Consider the following 18386-nt stretch of genomic DNA (forward strand, 5'->3'; position numbering starts at 1 on the left):
GGACAGGATCAAAGAAGACATTAATCATTCTTATAGCGTCTGGCAGCGTCCTATGGCCAAACTAAATAATGAAATAATGCATTTATATGGATTAAAACAAACTTTTGACATAAAGAGTTTGGGGCGAACATCCAGAAAAAGAAAAAACCCTTACAGGTGCTGGATCAAAACGCTAACTGAAGGCAAAAATCAGACACACGCTCTGCACGCTTGCAGTGTCTCTTTGCAGAAATACACCAAAACAGAATGACGCTGCACAAAGATGAAGCATGCAAGTGCCATGTGTGAATCAGAAACAAGATTTCATGATAAATAGGCATGCAAAATAGCCACAAACCTGCAGAAACCTATACTTTCTGCAACATCAAACTAATGTGGGACCAGAAATGCATGTATATATATATATATACTTAATTTTAGCACATCTGTGAGTCTAAAACGTGAGGATGTTACATATTGTTTTGTTATGTTTGTATGATATCTTCAGCAGCTTGTTACAGATCATTATTTTCCACCAAGGAGAAGCTGCAAGTTGCTCCCCCAACCGGTGAACGACACAATGTCACTCTTCACATGTGTACCTCATGTCTGCTGTCGGCCACATCATCCCTCCACCGGCCTGCACACACACACACACACACACACACAGACACACATACACACACACACACACACACACACACACACACAGACACAGACACAGACACACACACACACACACACACACACACACACACAGACACAGACACACACACACCGACTGCCCTGTCATCAGCCAATGAGGAGATCCCAGCCGCAAGTAAGGGTTCTTAAGGAGAAGAGCTATCCAATGATAGATTTTAGGAGGAATACCATGCAAATGCAATAAGAAAACAATGAATCCATGGAGGAGTGTATCATGACATAAAGGAGCTTTAAAACTGACTAAATAAGTGCGATACACCTCAGTGTGCCGCATATGCATTCAAAGTTTCTGCAGAAATATTTCAGGAGAAATGAGCGCACAGGAGCTGAGAACAGCCTCCTGCCAGCATCATGTCAGGAGTGTTTGCTTCCAGAGTTGTGCATGAAAAAGCAGAGAGTGTGGCCGGGCTGGTTGACCTACCTTCCCGTGTCCCCGGGCAGAAGTTTCCGCTGTGAGTCTGTCCTCTGTCCTCAGCGGCGGAGCGGAGAGGAGGCGGCGCCGGCGGGGAGACTCGACTTCTTCCACTTCCAGCAGCAGAGAGCCGCAGTGTGATGACAAGTTACCCGCAATACAGTCATCAAGCGTCCGGTTGCAGCTTCCAAAATAACAGTCTTGTCAAGTATTTAGGGTATTAAAGGACTGAATTAACAGGTTTATTGTCAAATTGTGAAATGGATGAATTAAGAGCTCCATAGATGTTTAATTTCAAAGCTCCAACCTGTAACAAACATGATTGCAAATGTGTGTTTTTGCATTCACTTTTCACAACTTATAAAAGGTGCACATGTGTATCACTGGTACAGAAACCAAAACACTGACTTTGGAAGAGTGTAAAATAGCCCCCTGAAATATCAGCCCTTCATATGGCCTAGTGTGGCTTTTATGTTTTGTTTTGTTTGTTTTAATATATGGATGAAAATCCACATGGTAGGGATGCTCTGTGCAGCTGAATGACATTTATAGCAGTACAAGACAGTAGAAATTCATTTTCTTTTATCTTTGCACATGCTGTAGCTCTTTAGCAGTCAAGGGTTTCTATCAGATGGATTATCATGTATAAATATTTCCTTTTGCATGTCTTCAACACTGACCACCATTTATGACAATAAAGATCTTTTATAAATGAAGTGAATCTGGTGGACTCCAAGTTTATATTTCTTCATTCATAGACTAAAGTGTAAATGAAAGGAGGTAAAAAGTCAACACAGATATGTCTGACTAAATCAGAAAATGTAAAAATAAAAAGAAATTAGTCATGGGAAGTGTTTGTCATCATCAAATTAAAGTATTGAATCATTATTGAGAACAAAATGATGAGCAAATAGATCCATGAATCCAGTTAATTTTCTCCTTATTGGCAGAAAAAAATGGATATAAAAAGCACCAAAATGATGACAATAACTAAGTCACAGCTCCTCAATTGTACCAGACAACACAGATTACCCTTTTTTCCGTGAATGTTCAGAGCTAAAGAAAGGCAGAGACACATATAGGCCTTCAATTCAAGTGCAAATTCAATTAATCAATTGTCTAAAACACCGGCATGAACAATTTTCCTCACACTCTGCTTCATAACGTTTCTATCTGATCTCTAAATAATCTGTTTATAAAAGTGATACCTGAATTTGTGACCAGCTGAAATGTCAGTGAAGCTGTTAAAAATGTCTGAAATGTTAAATAAAGTTTATGGTTTTATTTTGAATGCAGAGGTCTTCCTCTCCGGGTTTGTTTTGTCTGATTTTGTCTGACTTGATTCAGTGGGATGCTGCTGATTGGCTGCCTGATCTGCGACTCCGAGGAAGCAGCTGCAACCGGCAGGGTGGTGTGTGTTTGGGTCTGTGTGTGTGTGGGTAGTGGGGGTCGGGAGGGGGGGAGGGGGTACTGTGGTTATTACACAGGTGTTTCAGTATAGATGTGTGTACGTGTCATATATTAGTTATTCTGTAATAAAAGAGTGTTACACATAGAACTGAGGACAGAAAAAGGTATTTTAATGTCAATACAAGTAAATAAGTTATAAAAGTACCATTTATTTATATAATGTCATATCTGAACATAATCTAGTGGTAAAGTTAAATAACCTGCTGCATTTTAAAGAAAAAGTTTAACATTTTGGAAATATGCTAATTCGCTTTATTTAAAGGTCCCCTGGAGATACATATTAAAGGACCAGTGTTAAAAATTCAGTCATTTTACTGCAGGAATTTGCTCCGAACTATTTCTTGGCTGAGACCAGTAACATTACGGTCGCGTGGCAACTGCTCAGAGCCGAAATGTTGTTTATACACTTATATATACATATAATGTGTTATTAGTGATTTACTCTTATTGCACCATTGGACAGAGCCAGGCTAGCTGTTTCCACCTGTTTCTAGTCTTTATGCTAAGCTAAGCTAACTAACTTCAGGCTCATTGGCTTCATTTGATTGATTGTGTTGATTCATTTAAAAAGCAGCTAAAAACACACCTGTTTAGAAAGGTGTTTGGGTAACCTGTAAGCAACAAGTCAGTATTTCATGTTTTTATTGTGTATTTTTTACTGCAGATTGTGTTTTGTGTGTGTGTGTGTGTGTGTGTGTGTGTGTGTGTGTGTGTGTGTGTGTGTGTGCGTGCGTGTGTGTGTGTTATGATTTCTTTCTGTTTGTATGTTGCATCATGCTCATGTAAAGCACTTTGTGACTAATGTCTATGAAAAGTGCTATATAAATAAATTTTACTTACTTTTTACTTACTTACTATTTAAAGCAAGTGTGACATTTTGAGAAAAGTTAGCGTAAAGTTAGATGAGTAGATTGTTACAGCCAGAAAACAATTAGCTTAGCACAAATGGAAACAGAGGAAACCTCTTAAACTTAACACGGTATATGTTGTTTGTTTATTCCGTACAAAAGCAAAAGTGTAAAAAAGACACGTTGTGGTTTTACTCATAACGTCTTATTAGTGATTTATTGTTTGTGAGCCATTGAACAGAGCCAGGCTAGGTGTTTCCCCCTGTTTCCAGTCTTTGTGCTAAACTAAGCTAACCGGCTGCCGGCTGTAGCTTCATATTACTCGGGCCTGTTTTTTGGGACGCTGTTTTCTACACTTTGTAAAGAATAAAACAAGTTTAAAGAGCTCAAAGGAGAACTCGGTGAGTGACGGTTGAGCTCATGTATCACCCTGATTGAAGTTGTATTAGGGTTTTCATCAAATGAATCAGAATTGTAAGAACACAACAACATATTTCATTCAAGCTGGATTCATACGTGTATGTGCCAATATGTGTGTGTCTGTGTGTGTGTGTCACTGTCTCTAACCCCCAGTTCCTCACAGCACCTTCCACTGCTGCCAGATCAACAGATATATCTTTGTCTCTGAAGCGACAACATCGTGAAGCAGTGAAACGTAAGTAGATTTTGTAGTTGATTTAACAGCAGAAGTTCTTTGTTTTGGCAGATTACACTTATTTCTTCTGAATAAAAACAAAAAAAATATGATACTGTGGGTAAAAATGTGATGAAATAAAGGCTAAAGGCCTGAGGAAAAGTAGTGAAGCTAATACAATAGTTTGACAAAAAGGTTCTCATCCCTTAAATTCAAAGAGGTTTAACCAGTTAATCATCTATTTTCTTCTCCTAAATACCTCATGATTGATACTATATGTAATTCAGTTTACAGTTGTATTGGCCATAAAAATACTCAAAGTGTGTTTTTACAGTTAACTCGTTGCTCTGTAGAGTTTTTAATTGAATCTAAACGGAGTCTGTAAATGTACAGTAATCTTTGATATTTAAATTCTTACCGATTTCATTAAAAAAATCTCTTTTTAAATTGTCTTTTTTTTTTTTTAACTTCCACAGCTGTGTCTGAGCAGTAAAAACAGAATAAAAGAGTGTGTGCACCACAGTCAAAGTCAGGGCTGAGACGTTGTTGCTCTGGCTTACAAAAGTAGAGATTACATGTGCAAAATATAAATAGCTGCTTTCATTGTGCCTTGGAATAGAAAACCAAAAATGGGTAGGTTTTAACACACCCAAGAGTATCTTGTGTGTTTTTTATCGCTTGTAACTTTTCTTGAAAATTACTGGATGTATTTTTGGAGTGAGGCATATCTGCAAAATGTTCCATCCACAGCCGGACGATATTGGCCTGGACAGCAGAGAGAGGAGTTCGTGGACACCGCTGAGTGTTTGACAGACAATTTGAACATTACATTAAGTTTCAGACTGAGCCACACTTCACACACAAAAAAGCGCCATCATGATTAACACTCACACTATGTTTTTTCGTTTCCTGAACAGAAATGAAATGATTGTTGAGACTGTGTTGTTCTAGGTCTTCCAAAAACAGTATAGTCATTAAAATGCAAATGAAATTGGCATTTAATGTCATAGTTTTTTAGTGCAGATATACACCTACAAGCTCATCTAATCTGGGGAAAAAGAAAACATGAATCATCACAGAGAAACACAACGTATTAATTAAAATATCATTTTTTCCATTGATGCAGGAAATTATGCTCCATTTTGGGACATTTGTGACCTTGTTTTGGCCTGAAGTACTCCTACATCTTTAATTAAATCATCATATTAAGACCAGTTTGGGGAAAAATCAACTCATGTGTACATTATCTGTTGGTGGATGACTACACAATCCTAAATGTTGATGTACGTATTGAAGAATGCGTAGAGTTACATTACCCACGCTAACTTACTGATAGCACAACCAAAATAATCGTGACCTAAAATAACTCTTAACAGCTAAATAGTTACCGCTGGAATGTCCTTGACTTGAATCATGTAATCTACAGAAAACACAGCTCGTATTAGTTAAAGAAGCAAATAAGTGACCTCACTGTGATACTCACAGGAGAGTAAAGGAGCTAAATGTCAGCGAATGAATTAGGCGCTGAGTCTAAACCCATTGCTTGCTGTGTTTTTACTCTTTCACTGTAAATCATTCAAGCAGACATATTGTAGACAGGTCACTTATTTACACAATATCAACTTGATCCTGGCAGTCTGACACTGATATTAGTGAGAATGATGTAACATGAAAGTATCATGTTATAGTGAAGAGCAGTGGTGGAAAGTAAAAGTATTGTACCTACAATTTTGAGGTATAAATATACTTCATACTTCTACTTGACTACATTTCAGGGGCAAATAGTGTACGTTTTAACTCATTCACTGCATTTATTTAACAGCTATTTGCTGTTGACACATTGACAGAACATGAGGCGGTTAAAATTAGTGTCACGACAAACTACAACATTTAAGGATAAACCTCATGATATTCTATATTTTCTTATCCCAGAAAAGACAGAAAGAGCTGATCCTACTAACAAGTATTGTCTGTGCAGCTAAAGCCTGATATAACTTATTTCTCTGTTACATAAACCTCCATTTGAGTCAATTCCATATAAACTTTTCTGCTGCTGTACAGTAAATACTCATCACAGCACTAAATGTGTGTTAATCCGCAGCTGAAAATAGTCCCCATTAAATACACTGTTTATTCCTATTTGAGTAACTTTTACAAAAAGCTGCAATGCCCAGCTGTTTTAGGAAATGATTTAGGCCTAGAAAAAGAAAGCATACGGTGTGCTGGTGTCACCTTTTAAAGATTTGTATCTTCAGCAGGAACTAATGAGCTCAGGGCTGAATGAGACAGAAACTGTAGGTGTAGTAGGAAGTACTACAGTACTACGAGATACAGTAACATGTCTTTTCAGATAGCAAAACGAAAAAATTTTGCCAGTCTTCTCCTTGTGAAAGGACCAAAAAACCCTGCACGCTGTCAATCACTTGTACATACTTATTAACATCAGACCTTCATTAGGAAATTTGTTCTTGAACATGAACATGTTAAATAAAGTGAGTGCAAGTGATCAACAGTGCGCGGGAATATTTGGTTCTTTAACAGTCATAGTTTACGGTCTGACGCACCTGCCCACATGATTTTCTGGGGTGCAAGAACTTTGTGCGTCACCCGCCAGTCTTGTCCTTTAAAGTACTGCATATATGTTTGTGCGTCAATAATCATGATCTACTTTTAGTTTTTTTGCCTGATGTCAGACAGAATCGTCAACTCGACTTGGTAGAGTGGACGGATTCAACGGTCTGGACCGAGGCAATTTAGTTTTAAGTACATTATGTTGCTAATACCTCTGTACATTTACTTAAGCAACTAGTGAAGAGTATTCCTCCGTTCACCGCAGTTTTAGCCAAGCTTAATCACAAACTATTTTCTTGGTAAGGAAAGCTGTATCCCTGAGCTTGAGCTTGTGTTGTCATTTGAAGAGAGTTTATTGTCCGTAGAAGTGAAAAGAGAGATTGTATTTATCTGTTGTGTTTGGCTACTCGAGCTGGATCGATAGTTTCAACCTCTCCATCACTGACATTAAGATTGATCCCCTGAGACAGTGACTTCTCTCCAGGATAGAAATCTTAAACGAGACGATAAACACGATCAGGTTTTTGCTTTGTATTTAATTACATTTACTTTGTGCCTGAGGGGGCTGAAAGGATCAATACCACGCCAGAAAAAATTCACCTTCTTTTCACTTTTGAAAACAAACACTTCAGTCTGTAGATGTTAGCGTGTGTCACTTATGTACTCCTCCACTTGTTGAGTCATAGGTCATTTTCCACCGCTCACTGGGTCACTGTGTGCTTACTCTGCAACACTTTATTTACAAGACTGTTTTTTTATGCACAATGAAGGGTTTATATGCTCCAAGCAGCCAGTTTGTGTCTTTTAAATGATCTTTTGAAGAAAACAGTCACTGGCTCGGTATGAAAGATACCACGCAACTGTGTGGGTTCGGTGCTGGCTCAGGAACTGTGTCATGTGTCACCTCATCTCTCTGCACTCTTTGCTTTTTGCGGCCCATGATATACAATTAAAGTAGAACAGTCATAAAACTCCTATTTTCAAAAGAACGTGAACTGAGCCGAGCCTTGGCTGCTGCTGTTGGAAGTTTTAATGTCTTGTTGGAAAACCGTCAACATTTTGGTTAGTTTGGCCACATATTATAGCAGCGTAGCTAATATCCGTGTCATGGTGTGTTAGGGGGGATTGTTAGTTTGTAATTAAATTCACTTCCTCTTTCGGTTTAAGTCTGCTCAAGTAATATCAGAGGACCTGTTGATGAATTACTGGGAACCTAAATAGAAGAAAAAACATAGAAAAAAAACTATTGTTTTCATTATTGATTAATCTCCAGATATTTTTTTCAATCATTCCATTAATTGTTTGGTCTATAAAATGACAATATGAATGATGAAAAGTTTTAAAAGGTCAACCACAGTTACCCAGAGCTCAAACTGATGTCTTCAGATTGCTTGTTTTGTCTGACTAACAGTCTAAAACTGAAAATTTTCACTTTACAATCACATAAAACAGAGAAAAGAGCAAATCCCCACACACTATAAATGACTTCACACACTTAAACATGTTTTCTACTTGATAGATCTGAGAGCAGTCTACTTTAAGACTAGTTTTGGCTCAGTTAAGTGATTATGTGATAGATTATGTGTTATTTTATTGCAACACAAACACGTTTTACTCAAATAGATTCGTTAAGTTTTGGATAGCAGTGTCTGTCAGTTGTGTCGCCATTTTGTTACAGACTGACTTTTGCTCTATTACATGATGGTTGACTTCAAACCATACAACACTACAAAAGTGTCAATGATAGCACATTAAAGTTCGAGACTTATTTCCATTGCGGTCTTTGATGTAAAGTTGCAGCAAGTGATAGGGCGACAAACCAAGACCGTTAATAACCATAAAATCATCACCAGTCTAAGTCAAACATCCAAAAATTGAAATTAAAACAGTCACATACAAATTTTAACTAGGATGGTAAGATTATACTTCCAAGTTTTCCATAAGCTATGATTTGACTTTAACATATTGTGCTGACAAGAATCCAAGCAGAAGGCAAAATCATGCAAACAGGTCTACTGTGTCTTGTGATACAGAATCACATCTTGTTTCTGATATAGTGGGGTATCAGTTTGTCCAGACGGCGGGGTCTGGAGGTCTTTGTTGTGGTGAAAAAGGGGGTCAAGCCACAGTGGAGTCTTATGTCTTGTGGGAACTTTGCATTTCTGCTATGTTGTCCACCGTGGATGTGGGGAGCAACGTAGCTCTGTAGCCAGGAAGCTGCGGTTTTCACGCTTTTTCTATGATTTTACATAATGTTCAAACATGAAGTGAGAGATTAAAAACCTATATGACACCATCATAAGCATGATCTAAATGTCGAATGGTTCAGGTTTCAAAAACATGTAGATCTGTGTGCGCTTTTCAGAGGAGATTGTAAAAACAAACAAGACCACAAAGTCAAAATCAGCAAAACTGACTGATAAGTTTCCAGAACACTGTTGCAGACACAGCTTTCATTTAGCTGGTTGCTGCTATCCAATATATAATATCTTCAGATGCCTATAACCTTTTCGTTTTTGATGTGATTATTTTACAGTCTCAACCCTTATTGTCAGTGCTTATCAGAACAATAACTTTCCATGAGCTGAAGTATTCTGATCATTGTCAATGTCTGTTTTAATCTCAAAACAGGCATTTTCCGCCTGCTATCACTTAACCGACAAAAAACGGTTAAGTGATAGCATGATTCTGATCTTATCTTTATAGCTTCACTTCTGCTGAAAGCTTATGTCAGATTCCTAACTGACACATCTCATTGTGCATGAGGTGTTAACAGTGTAGCAGGACATATTCTCCCCAAATTGTTATGAAAGGAAAACTTGCAAACTTGAGTTTCTGAAGCAGAGGGAAAAATCTAGAACCAAAAAAGCACCTGTTTAACAAAAGAGTGAGATGCTGGAGAAAGGAGGCTGTGAGGGCGGACTGCAACTTCCTGTTGTGGCTTTTGTCACCAGTTTTTTAATCTGCAAGCTTCATGCAGTCTCAAAGTGTAGGTGCCTCTTGCTAACTTTGTCATCCAGACACATGGCACCTCACATTTTGTCTCTGCATGGCTGACAGTCCCTGGAAAAACATTGTTGTGTAAATTGTGTCCTGGTGTAACGTAGTTGGGAGAAGAAGAAGAAGAGGAGGAGGTGAGGTTCTCTGGATGATGTGTGTTTTTGCTTTTTGGAAAAGATTTGTAGTGTTGAATATTGTGTTTTCCATTTTCAATCCGCAGCTGCTTTGTAATTTGGTTGATGACATTTTAGACTTGATTCAGCAGACTGAGGAGAGTGACAGATACAGAAAAGCTGAAGGGCTGAAAGATCAGAGGTCACTGAACAGAACGTTTCTTATAACTTTCGTCCTTCTTTAAATGCCAGAATTGCTCAAATGCTGATAATTTCTCTCTTTCCATGTCTGTCTCTAGTTTCTCTTCACCACCTACATCCACGACTCCAAGCCAAAGTCCGTCTCGTCTCTCCCAGGTCTCACCATGTCCATCGACCCGGCGGCTGAGCTGCCTTTCTTCTACGGCAGCATCAGTCGCATGGACGCTGAGCAGCATTTGAAGCTGGCTGGGATGGCCGACGGCCTCTTCTTGCTGCGGCAGTGTCTCCGCAGTCTGGGAGGCTACGTCCTCTCTGTTGTGTGGAACCTGGAGTTTCACCACTACCCCATAGAGAAACAACTTAATGGGACTTACTGCATCACAGGAGGCAAGCCCCACTGTGGGCCTGCAGAGCTCTGCGAGTTTTACAGCAAGGACCCGGACGGGTTGGTGTGTCCCCTAAAGAAACCCTGTCTGCGCTCCCCGGATACACAGATACGGCCTGGTGTGTTTGACAACCTGAGAGAAAACATGCTTAGGGAGTACGTGAAGCAGACCTGGAACCTGGAGGTGAGGCGCTGCTGAGAGAGCGACTGTCAAAAAATTATCAATATTTTTAGTTACAGTCTCTAATATGGCTGTAAGGGTGGTTACAGTATGTTGTATCATCATCAAAAAAGTAAATACATGAGATGGATTTTAACAGTTAAAGTGTTGATTCACTCAAATTACAGAAAACACTCTCTCACTTACCTCTAGTGGTATCTAGTCATGCAAATACTTTCATTCAATGTGTCCAGACTTTGAGAATTTAGTCTCTTAGAATGGAGATAAAAATGACATTTGAAAAATACATCTGCAACATTTCTTTCTATCAGTGTCTCCTCGTTACTCCGGATGATCCACAGAACACATTATCAGCAGTTTTCTTACAGACTATTTCTTCGGTAGAGAGTAGTTCCAGAGATAAGTTTCACAGCGAGGTGAAAATATGTAATTGTAATTTCGGTGGACCAACCGTTTCTTTGACTGAATAAACAGAATAAACTGAAATAAAAATAGGCAAAAAATGTTTGTAATCATATGACAGCAGCTGAAATACCAGTTTCACACATTAAAGAAAAAAGACAACCAAAATTCCCAATGTTTTACCGAAATTTGGACAAAACACACCATCACGAACCCGTCTGAGTCAATGTAGTCTCACTTGAACTATCTGAAATATCCCAAAGACACACACACAAATAATCCGAATCTCCAGGTGATTTTGTAAATTATACCTTTGCATTTATTTTTTTGTGTCTTACGGGTGACCAAAAGAACCAAACAAACTGATGATTTACCCAGTTTGAAGTCTGGTCTTCTGAAGCGCCACTACAGACTGTCTCCTGCTGCAGCCACACACTGAGACCAGTAGACTTTTATCACTGGTGGTCTCCAAATAAACAGCCAAACTAGCTCCAGGTGTATGAGGACTTGCCCTGTAGCTCCCAGCAGGCACCAAAAGGAGCCAAAAGGATTGTAGACGTGTCTGTCTGCCATAACACCTCTTACCACCCTGAACCACATTTGACACCCTACGTGAGCAAACAAACTCTGAAAAATGAGCCATGATTGCAAACTGTGATGTTTTACTTTTGCAGATTACCACATTACAGTAAACTGATGCAAGACGCCAAGTGTCCAATGGCTGAAAAGTTAAATTTATTTTCTTAGAACAGGGTTATAAATTTGGACTGTACATAGGAGATTAAATGTGTGCATTGTCTGTTGATTTATCTGTTTCCTTGTTGGTTTCCCTGCTCAGGGTGAAGCCATGGAGCAGGCCATCATCAGTCAAGCTCCTCAGCTGGAGAAGCTTATCGCCACCACAGCTCATGAGAAGATGTCTTGGTATCACGGTAAAATCAGCCGACATGAGGGCGAGAGGCGACTTTACTCTGGAGCACAACCAGACGGCAAGTTTCTGTAAGTAGCTCATAGTGACATTGTCTTGCCTGTAGCTTCTTCCAGTCAACCTCTGACGGTTAAAGGTGCGGTTTTTAAACAACACTGCTTTTCATTTTTTAAGGGTGAGAGACAGAGAGGAGCCTGGCAGTTTTGCTCTCTCCATGATGTATGGAAAGACAGTTTACCACTATCAGATCCTCCAAGACAAATCAGGAAAATACTCTATGCCAGAAGGAACAAAGTTTGACACTATCTGGCAGGTAGGTTATCTGTCACTTCTGCTGCAGCTGATGGCCTTTTTCTGAATTTCAATTGAACTTTCTCTCAATCTCATCAGCTGGTTGAGTACCTGAAGATGAAAGCTGATGGCCTGGTGACTGTTCTTGGGGAGGCCTGTATCAACAGCAAAGCTGCAAGTACTGAACATCTTTTTTTATTTCCTTTTTTCAGTCATATCATATTATATCATCATGACACTGCTGCACTGCTGCACAAAGTTTCCTATTCATGTTTATATGTAACATGCAGTCCTACTTACTTTAACTTTGCTTTATTATATTTACTAATCAAATCTGTATTATAACCTTTCAGAGACACCAAGTCTTCCTGCAACAGTGAGTATTGACCATATCCTGCAATATTCAAGTCAGCATATTTTTTCATTCTCTGTGATTCACTATAATGTAACTTTTGCAGAGGCGGGTCGGCGCAAATGGATACACACCGCCACCTCGAGGTCAGTCGCCTACAGTGCAACACTTCACATTTACTGCAACACCATTTCACACATAGTAGTAGCTGCTCTGTTAAATGTGCTGGCAGCAAAATAGGTTTGAAGTGATAATGAATACATTTTGCTTTCAAGAATATTGCTGTGAATAAAGCAAAACAAACTCAGTTTAATAATTAAAAACTTAATAAATGAGAGATTATGAATGAACCTGAAAGGATCGTCTTAAAAGATCCAACAGAAAATATTACCAGCTGTTGTGATGTAAAATCCTGTCAACACATACAGGATTGCACATTTACCCCATATGGTTTGACCTTTACTGTTTAGCTGTTCCGTCAACGGTCCCGAGTCCAGTTACCACAGTGCCTGAAGATCGTGATGTTCTGCCAATGGACTGCGATGGGTTCAACCCTTATCACAACCCCAATGAAGTGAGGAAGTTTAACATCCAGAGGGACCAGTTGCTGATGGACGAGGTGGAGCTCGGCTCTGGGAACTTTGGCTGCGTCAAGAAGGGAGTCTTCAAGACTGACTCGTGAGGACTGAAATATGATAAAACAAAAGTGTTTGCTGAGATGGAACCTTTAACATTTACTATAATCCTCTGACACCAGTGGCATTATCTCAGACAGGACATAAACTTCTTTATATGTACAGCATGTGCATCATGTTACACTTTTACTGAACCCAGTGCCCTACCAGATTGCAGATGGGATTGCAAGTGCTCATATACCATCTTTAAATGTCAGACGTTCATTCCAAACTCTATATGTTTGTTTTCCCTCAGGGGCCAGATAGACGTAGCCATCAAAGTGCTGAAGAGTGACAATGAGAAGCTGGTGAAGGAGGAGATGATGAGGGAGGCAGAGATCATGCACCAGCTGAGCAATCCCTTCATCGTCCGCATGCTGGGGCTGTGCAGTGCAGAGAATCTGATGCTGGTCATGGAGATGGCCTCCGCGGGACCTCTCAACAAATTCCTGTCCTCCCATAAGTACGTTCCAGTTTACAACAAAAAAATCTGAAACATTATAAGAGGAGAGATTTGTGAAAGGGAATCCAACATGTAGAAGGAAGGATTAATACAATTCTGAATATTATTACTATGTTATAAATATTAATGTACTTAATACTAATGATCTGATGAACTTTACACATTACTTTTATCAGCACACTTCATCATTCACTCATGTTACTTTCCTTTCTTTCTCTCTTGTTACCTGATCCAATCTTTGAAACCACCCGACAAACCAAACATGATGAGCTTATACTGCCTCTACTTTGAAGACACACTGGAAATCATGAATATATAAAACACAGGGGTAACCGCACTGTATATAGGCAAACATATATCATATTATACAATAAATAATATTCATAATATTTCAATGTGGGTTGATGAATGCTTATCATTTACAGCTCATTGTTTCCAGTTAATGTAGATTTTGGTACAGTTGCTCCTCTCACTTTTTATCATACTTAATAATTCAGGTCAAGTCGGTTTTTATTCATAAAGTACAAAATCACAAATTTATCCCAGATGGCTTAACAGTCTGTACAACATAAGACACTGGTTCCCAACCTTTTTTGCTTGTAACCCCCTAAACTGTAGCAGTGTTGTGCTTATGAGCCTTCATCACAGGTGATAGCTTTAGTGTAGTGAAAGATTGATTTTCATTTGAAGGATTTTGGGACGTTTATATTGGTAAAAGTATCAAATATTTCACAAGAAAAAATCTGAAAAAATAAACAAAAATCTGTGTAGCAATTTTTTTTCTTTCTTATATATTTAACCATCTTACAATGAGGAGAATCTGAGTTCCTAATTTCCCCCCACGGATCAATAAAATGTTATCATATCACGTTGGGAACCAGTAACCTACAAACACGCTTTATCCTTAGACACATGATTTAAATGAGGAAAACTAATTTTCTTCAGACTTTTCTCATGATCATTATCATTGTTCCCGCAGGGATACTGTAACTGTGGTGAACATTGTCAACCTGATGCACCAGGTGTCGATGGGAATGAAGTATCTGGAAGAGAAGAACTTTGTGCACAGAGACTTAGCGGCTCGCAACGTCCTGCTGGTCAACCAACAGTTCGCCAAAATCAGTGACTTTGGGCTCTCCAAGGCTCTGGGAGCAGATGACAAGTACTACAAGGTACAATTGTTGCACTGCAAAACAAGGTGACAGAAATGCAGAATCACTGAAGGGTTGTGGGGTGGGGGGGGCATGGCAGCTATCAGCGTTGCAGCTAACACAAATAGATAGTGTATCTGAAATTGATTGCTTTTCTGAGAATTACTGACCTCTTGCACAAATACTGACTCCCTATCATCTCTAAAGTATTTCCTGCTCTGTGCAAACTAGAGTAAACACTCCATTGATTTCCTTTTTTTCTGGTTTACTGACCCATATCTGGAAGGAATGAAGGTATCAGAGGACACTTAGAGTTGCTAGATATAAGTCAACAATACTTTTTTGTTTGAGAAATATTTGCTGTACACAGCACCCTCTAAATCATCCTCTTTCTACTTTAAACACAGTATGTTGACCAGTATATCAATATTAATGTTGGCTGCTTTTGTTGAGTCATTAATATGCTACTTGTCGTCATGCATGTTGTGTTGTACAGGCTCGTACTACAGGTAAATGGCCACTGAAGTGGTACGCTCCAGAATGTATAAACTTCCACAAATTCTCCAGTAAAAGTGATGTCTGGAGTTTTGGTGTCACCATGTGGGAGGCCTTTTCCTATGGAGGGAAACCTTACAAGGTACTGAGTGTTTCTGCAGAACTCAACTGTCAAATCCATCAGTCGACGACAAAACAAATGGGCTAGATCACAGAATTCATGCAGGATTCAGGTCTCTGATCGTCTTTTCTGTCCCAACTTTGCCAGAAAATGAAAGGACCAGAGGTGATTCGCTTCATTGAAGGTGGGAGTCGCATGGACTGTCCACCAGCATGTCCAGAACGAATGTACGCAGTGATGAATGAATGCTGGACTTACAAGTAAGAAAATGACTGTCTGAATCAAGTTATGCATATGTTTGAGAGTCTGTCGGCTTCAGACAGCACTGTGATGCTCTTTATCTCTTGTGACTTTACTTCTATCAATCACAACCCTTGTGGGCCCTTCTCTCTCTCCTCTCTCATCAGACATGAGGACCGTCCTGACTTCAAGAAGGTTGAGGAGTCCATGAGGTCTTACCATTACTCCATATCGAACAAGGCCAAGGTTGAGGGAGCTGAGGCTGCTGCTGCTGAGCCTATCAAGTAGACAGAAACAAGGCGCATTCTGTCCCACGGCTGCACAAAGCATCCATTCAACTGGCCATTAAACAACCAAAACAAAGAGCTTTTTATGAACGGTTCACACTGACCAGCTTCAACTACAGTACCAATACAGCGAAACAGGCCTCAGTGACAATAAATGTGAATTTGTAAATTGGATGTAAATTAGTGTGTCAGCCTTGTAAGGAGGATTTCTGTCTGTCTGTGTGTCATAGTTTGAATGGTAGTGTCTACGTCTTTACATCAATGAACAAACTAATTTTATATCCTGGTATTTTGGAGTTAATTGTTTTTTTTTATGCCAAATGAACTAGAAGTAGAAAGAACCACTGTACTCATTCATGTCATTCTTTCAAAATGTCCATAAAGTCAGTTATTTCAAATTGTGTTGGAAATTCTGGAGGATGTCTTGAGTACATTTCTCTTTGCTTCCACAAAAGGTAATCAAACTAAAAAGGAAACCATCAAGCATTTTTATTTACTGATCACACATTAAGTGTTATGAATCCTCAAAAAATAAATAACAAAAATTGTTAGAACTTAAGGTATACTATGCATGATTTTCCTAAAAAAAAACTATGTACAGACAAAAATAATCCCTCTCAATCATCACTTTTGAGCCATTAGAAGTGTGTGGCAGTGTACTTATCTGTAGAGACTCTGCCCTCTGCCTGGATTTTCTTAATATTTCACTGTGTTCAGGACACTTCTGGGTGTTAACCTGTGTGTAGCCTCCAGCTAATAACAACATGCAGGGTGTGACATAGCGTAGCGACCAGGTTACATTGCTGTGCACATGTTTATTTGTGCTTTAGAACATAAATAACATTTTATTCATCTGATTCATTGCTATGTAATCGCTACCACAGCAAGAGTACCTCTCTTTATTCACTCTCTAGCTCACTCGACCATCGCTGCTCTCTCTCTCAGCTCGCTCTGGTGTCGTTGAGCCGGGGAGGAGGGGCCAACTTTGAACAGCAACCGACAAATCCTGCATAGTATGTCTTTAAGTTCATTAACATACTACATACAGTTTATATTTGTTTTTGAGATACCAAAGAATAAAAATGGTAGACTGTATATAACTATGTAAGAGTTCCTTAAAATCAAGTATTAAAAAAACAAAAGAATAATAACATCCTTCTGTCTGTGAATCTTTATTCTATCAATGAGATATCTGAAGACATATTTAAGGCTTCTACTTGACTGAACATGATCGCTGGATCTGTCTGCTAAAACGTCCGTCAAATCTTGTGGTTGTTACAGCAGAGGTGCAAAACTGAATGAAAAAATCAAATAGTAACAATGTGCTGAAACCACACCTCTGGAATAATTTTTAATGCCTACTAGTTAATTATTCTTGTTGTTGACAGTTTCCCTCTGAAGTACTGACTTATTTAGGGATTATTCACATCTCTCAAAAGGCCATGGTCAAAAAGATTAAACCAGAGAAGCATAAAGATCTGAAAATACATTAAAGATGCAATAGAAATTAGGTACAGGCCCTGTAGACTCCAATGTGTACAACTGGGCCATTTGCATTGAAAAAGCCTGATGAACATTATGGCAAATCTCGATTTACCAGGCGCCCAAAACATATAATAATATGTTTAGAATTGAAGGAAAGTTTTATGAGACAACAAAATATGACTGAATATGCAAACATTAGCAGAGTTCATGATTATAGTCTTTTATGATGGTTTCAGAATAATACTATAATTGACCATTAATCAATAATAATTATCAATAATCAGTAGTATAAAGGGTCATCATGTGTTGACTGTGCATGACATGAGGTGGTATATAAATCACGTCATCTCTATGTACCAGGTATATTATATCTTGTGAGCCATATGATGTGGATTATATGAAACTTTCTCAAATCAGCTTGTTCTTGTTGAAATATAGAAAAAAAGAAAGAAAACGAAAACGTAAAAACAAAGCAAAAAAGGAAAAGGACAAAAAACAAAGGAAAAAGGAAACACACACACACACATGCACACTCTAAAACAATGTGTTAGTTCACACTAAGTGGCATCCTTTCACAGAGTCCAGTGGAGCGTGCTGGTGTGACTCCGCTCTCAGGCTCTACTGACGGAGGAAACTGCTGCTCTGAGATGGACAACATGGACGTCATGGTGGTGATGGGGAGAAAGTGGGTTGCACAATATAGTAGGTCTGAAAGACGGAGTGCAGAATTGCAATGATATTTAAAGAGCAGCACCAAGAGTCTGATTGGCTAGAGGAACGTGGCCTCAAAGATCATCGGTCAGGTGTGGTGACGTCAGAATTGAGAATTTTGACAGCGTGGGAAAGAGGAAGTGACAGAGAAACAGAACAGAAGGAAACAGCAACATTCATACATGATATTTAAAGGCAGCGTGATGACAGAGATCTTGAACTTATGGCATAGCTTCATGTCAATAATGAGAGATCAATAGAAAAGAAAGTGAATAACAATGTTTATT

The 18386-nt window shown here is 38.9% G+C and overlaps 2 protein-coding genes and 1 long non-coding RNA gene across 7 annotated transcripts in view; 1 reads left to right on the plus strand and 2 right to left on the minus strand.

Moving 5' to 3' along the window:
* adamts10 (ADAM metallopeptidase with thrombospondin type 1 motif, 10) overlaps positions 1–1271 on the minus strand; it is a 60014-nt gene extending 58743 nt beyond the window's left edge. For 2 of the 3 annotated variants that reach the window (XM_044362363.1, XM_044362361.1), the window contains exon 1: positions 1106–1271. The gene's annotated coding sequence lies outside the window, so the exon portion shown is untranslated. The remainder of the gene's footprint in view (positions 1–1105) is intronic. The other variant, XM_044362362.1, reaches the window with a different exon arrangement.
* Positions 1272–3954: 2683 nt separating this feature from the next.
* On the plus strand, positions 3955–17016 carry LOC122989470 (tyrosine-protein kinase ZAP-70). Of its 3 annotated transcripts, none has more exons than XM_044362376.1 (13): positions 3955–4069; positions 10032–10502; positions 11740–11900; positions 12004–12142; positions 12220–12298; positions 12474–12496; positions 12579–12618; positions 12943–13150; positions 13403–13609; positions 14589–14781; positions 15257–15397; positions 15524–15636; positions 15784–17016. In XM_044362376.1, exons 2-13 carry the CDS (start codon positions 10098–10100, stop codon positions 15902–15904), a joined length of 1830 nt encoding a protein of 609 aa, XP_044218311.1. In that variant the 5' UTR covers positions 3955–4069; positions 10032–10097; the 3' UTR covers positions 15905–17016. The 3 variants fall into 3 exon arrangements, with proteins under 3 accessions (XP_044218311.1, XP_044218312.1, XP_044218313.1); XM_044362377.1 differs by lacking the exon at positions 3955–4069 and adding an exon at positions 9622–9753; XM_044362378.1 differs by lacking the exon at positions 3955–4069 and adding an exon at positions 9820–9934.
* Positions 16227–18386, minus strand: part of LOC122989478 — a 39488-nt gene continuing 37328 nt past the window's right edge. Inside the window, exon 5 of the long non-coding RNA XR_006405077.1 lies at positions 16227–18096. This is a non-coding gene — a long non-coding RNA (uncharacterized LOC122989478). The remainder of the gene's footprint in view (positions 18097–18386) is intronic.

This window comes from Thunnus albacares, chromosome 9 (genome assembly GCF_914725855.1).
Source record: "Thunnus albacares chromosome 9, fThuAlb1.1, whole genome shotgun sequence".
NCBI lineage: Eukaryota > Metazoa > Chordata > Actinopteri > Scombriformes > Scombridae > Thunnus > Thunnus albacares.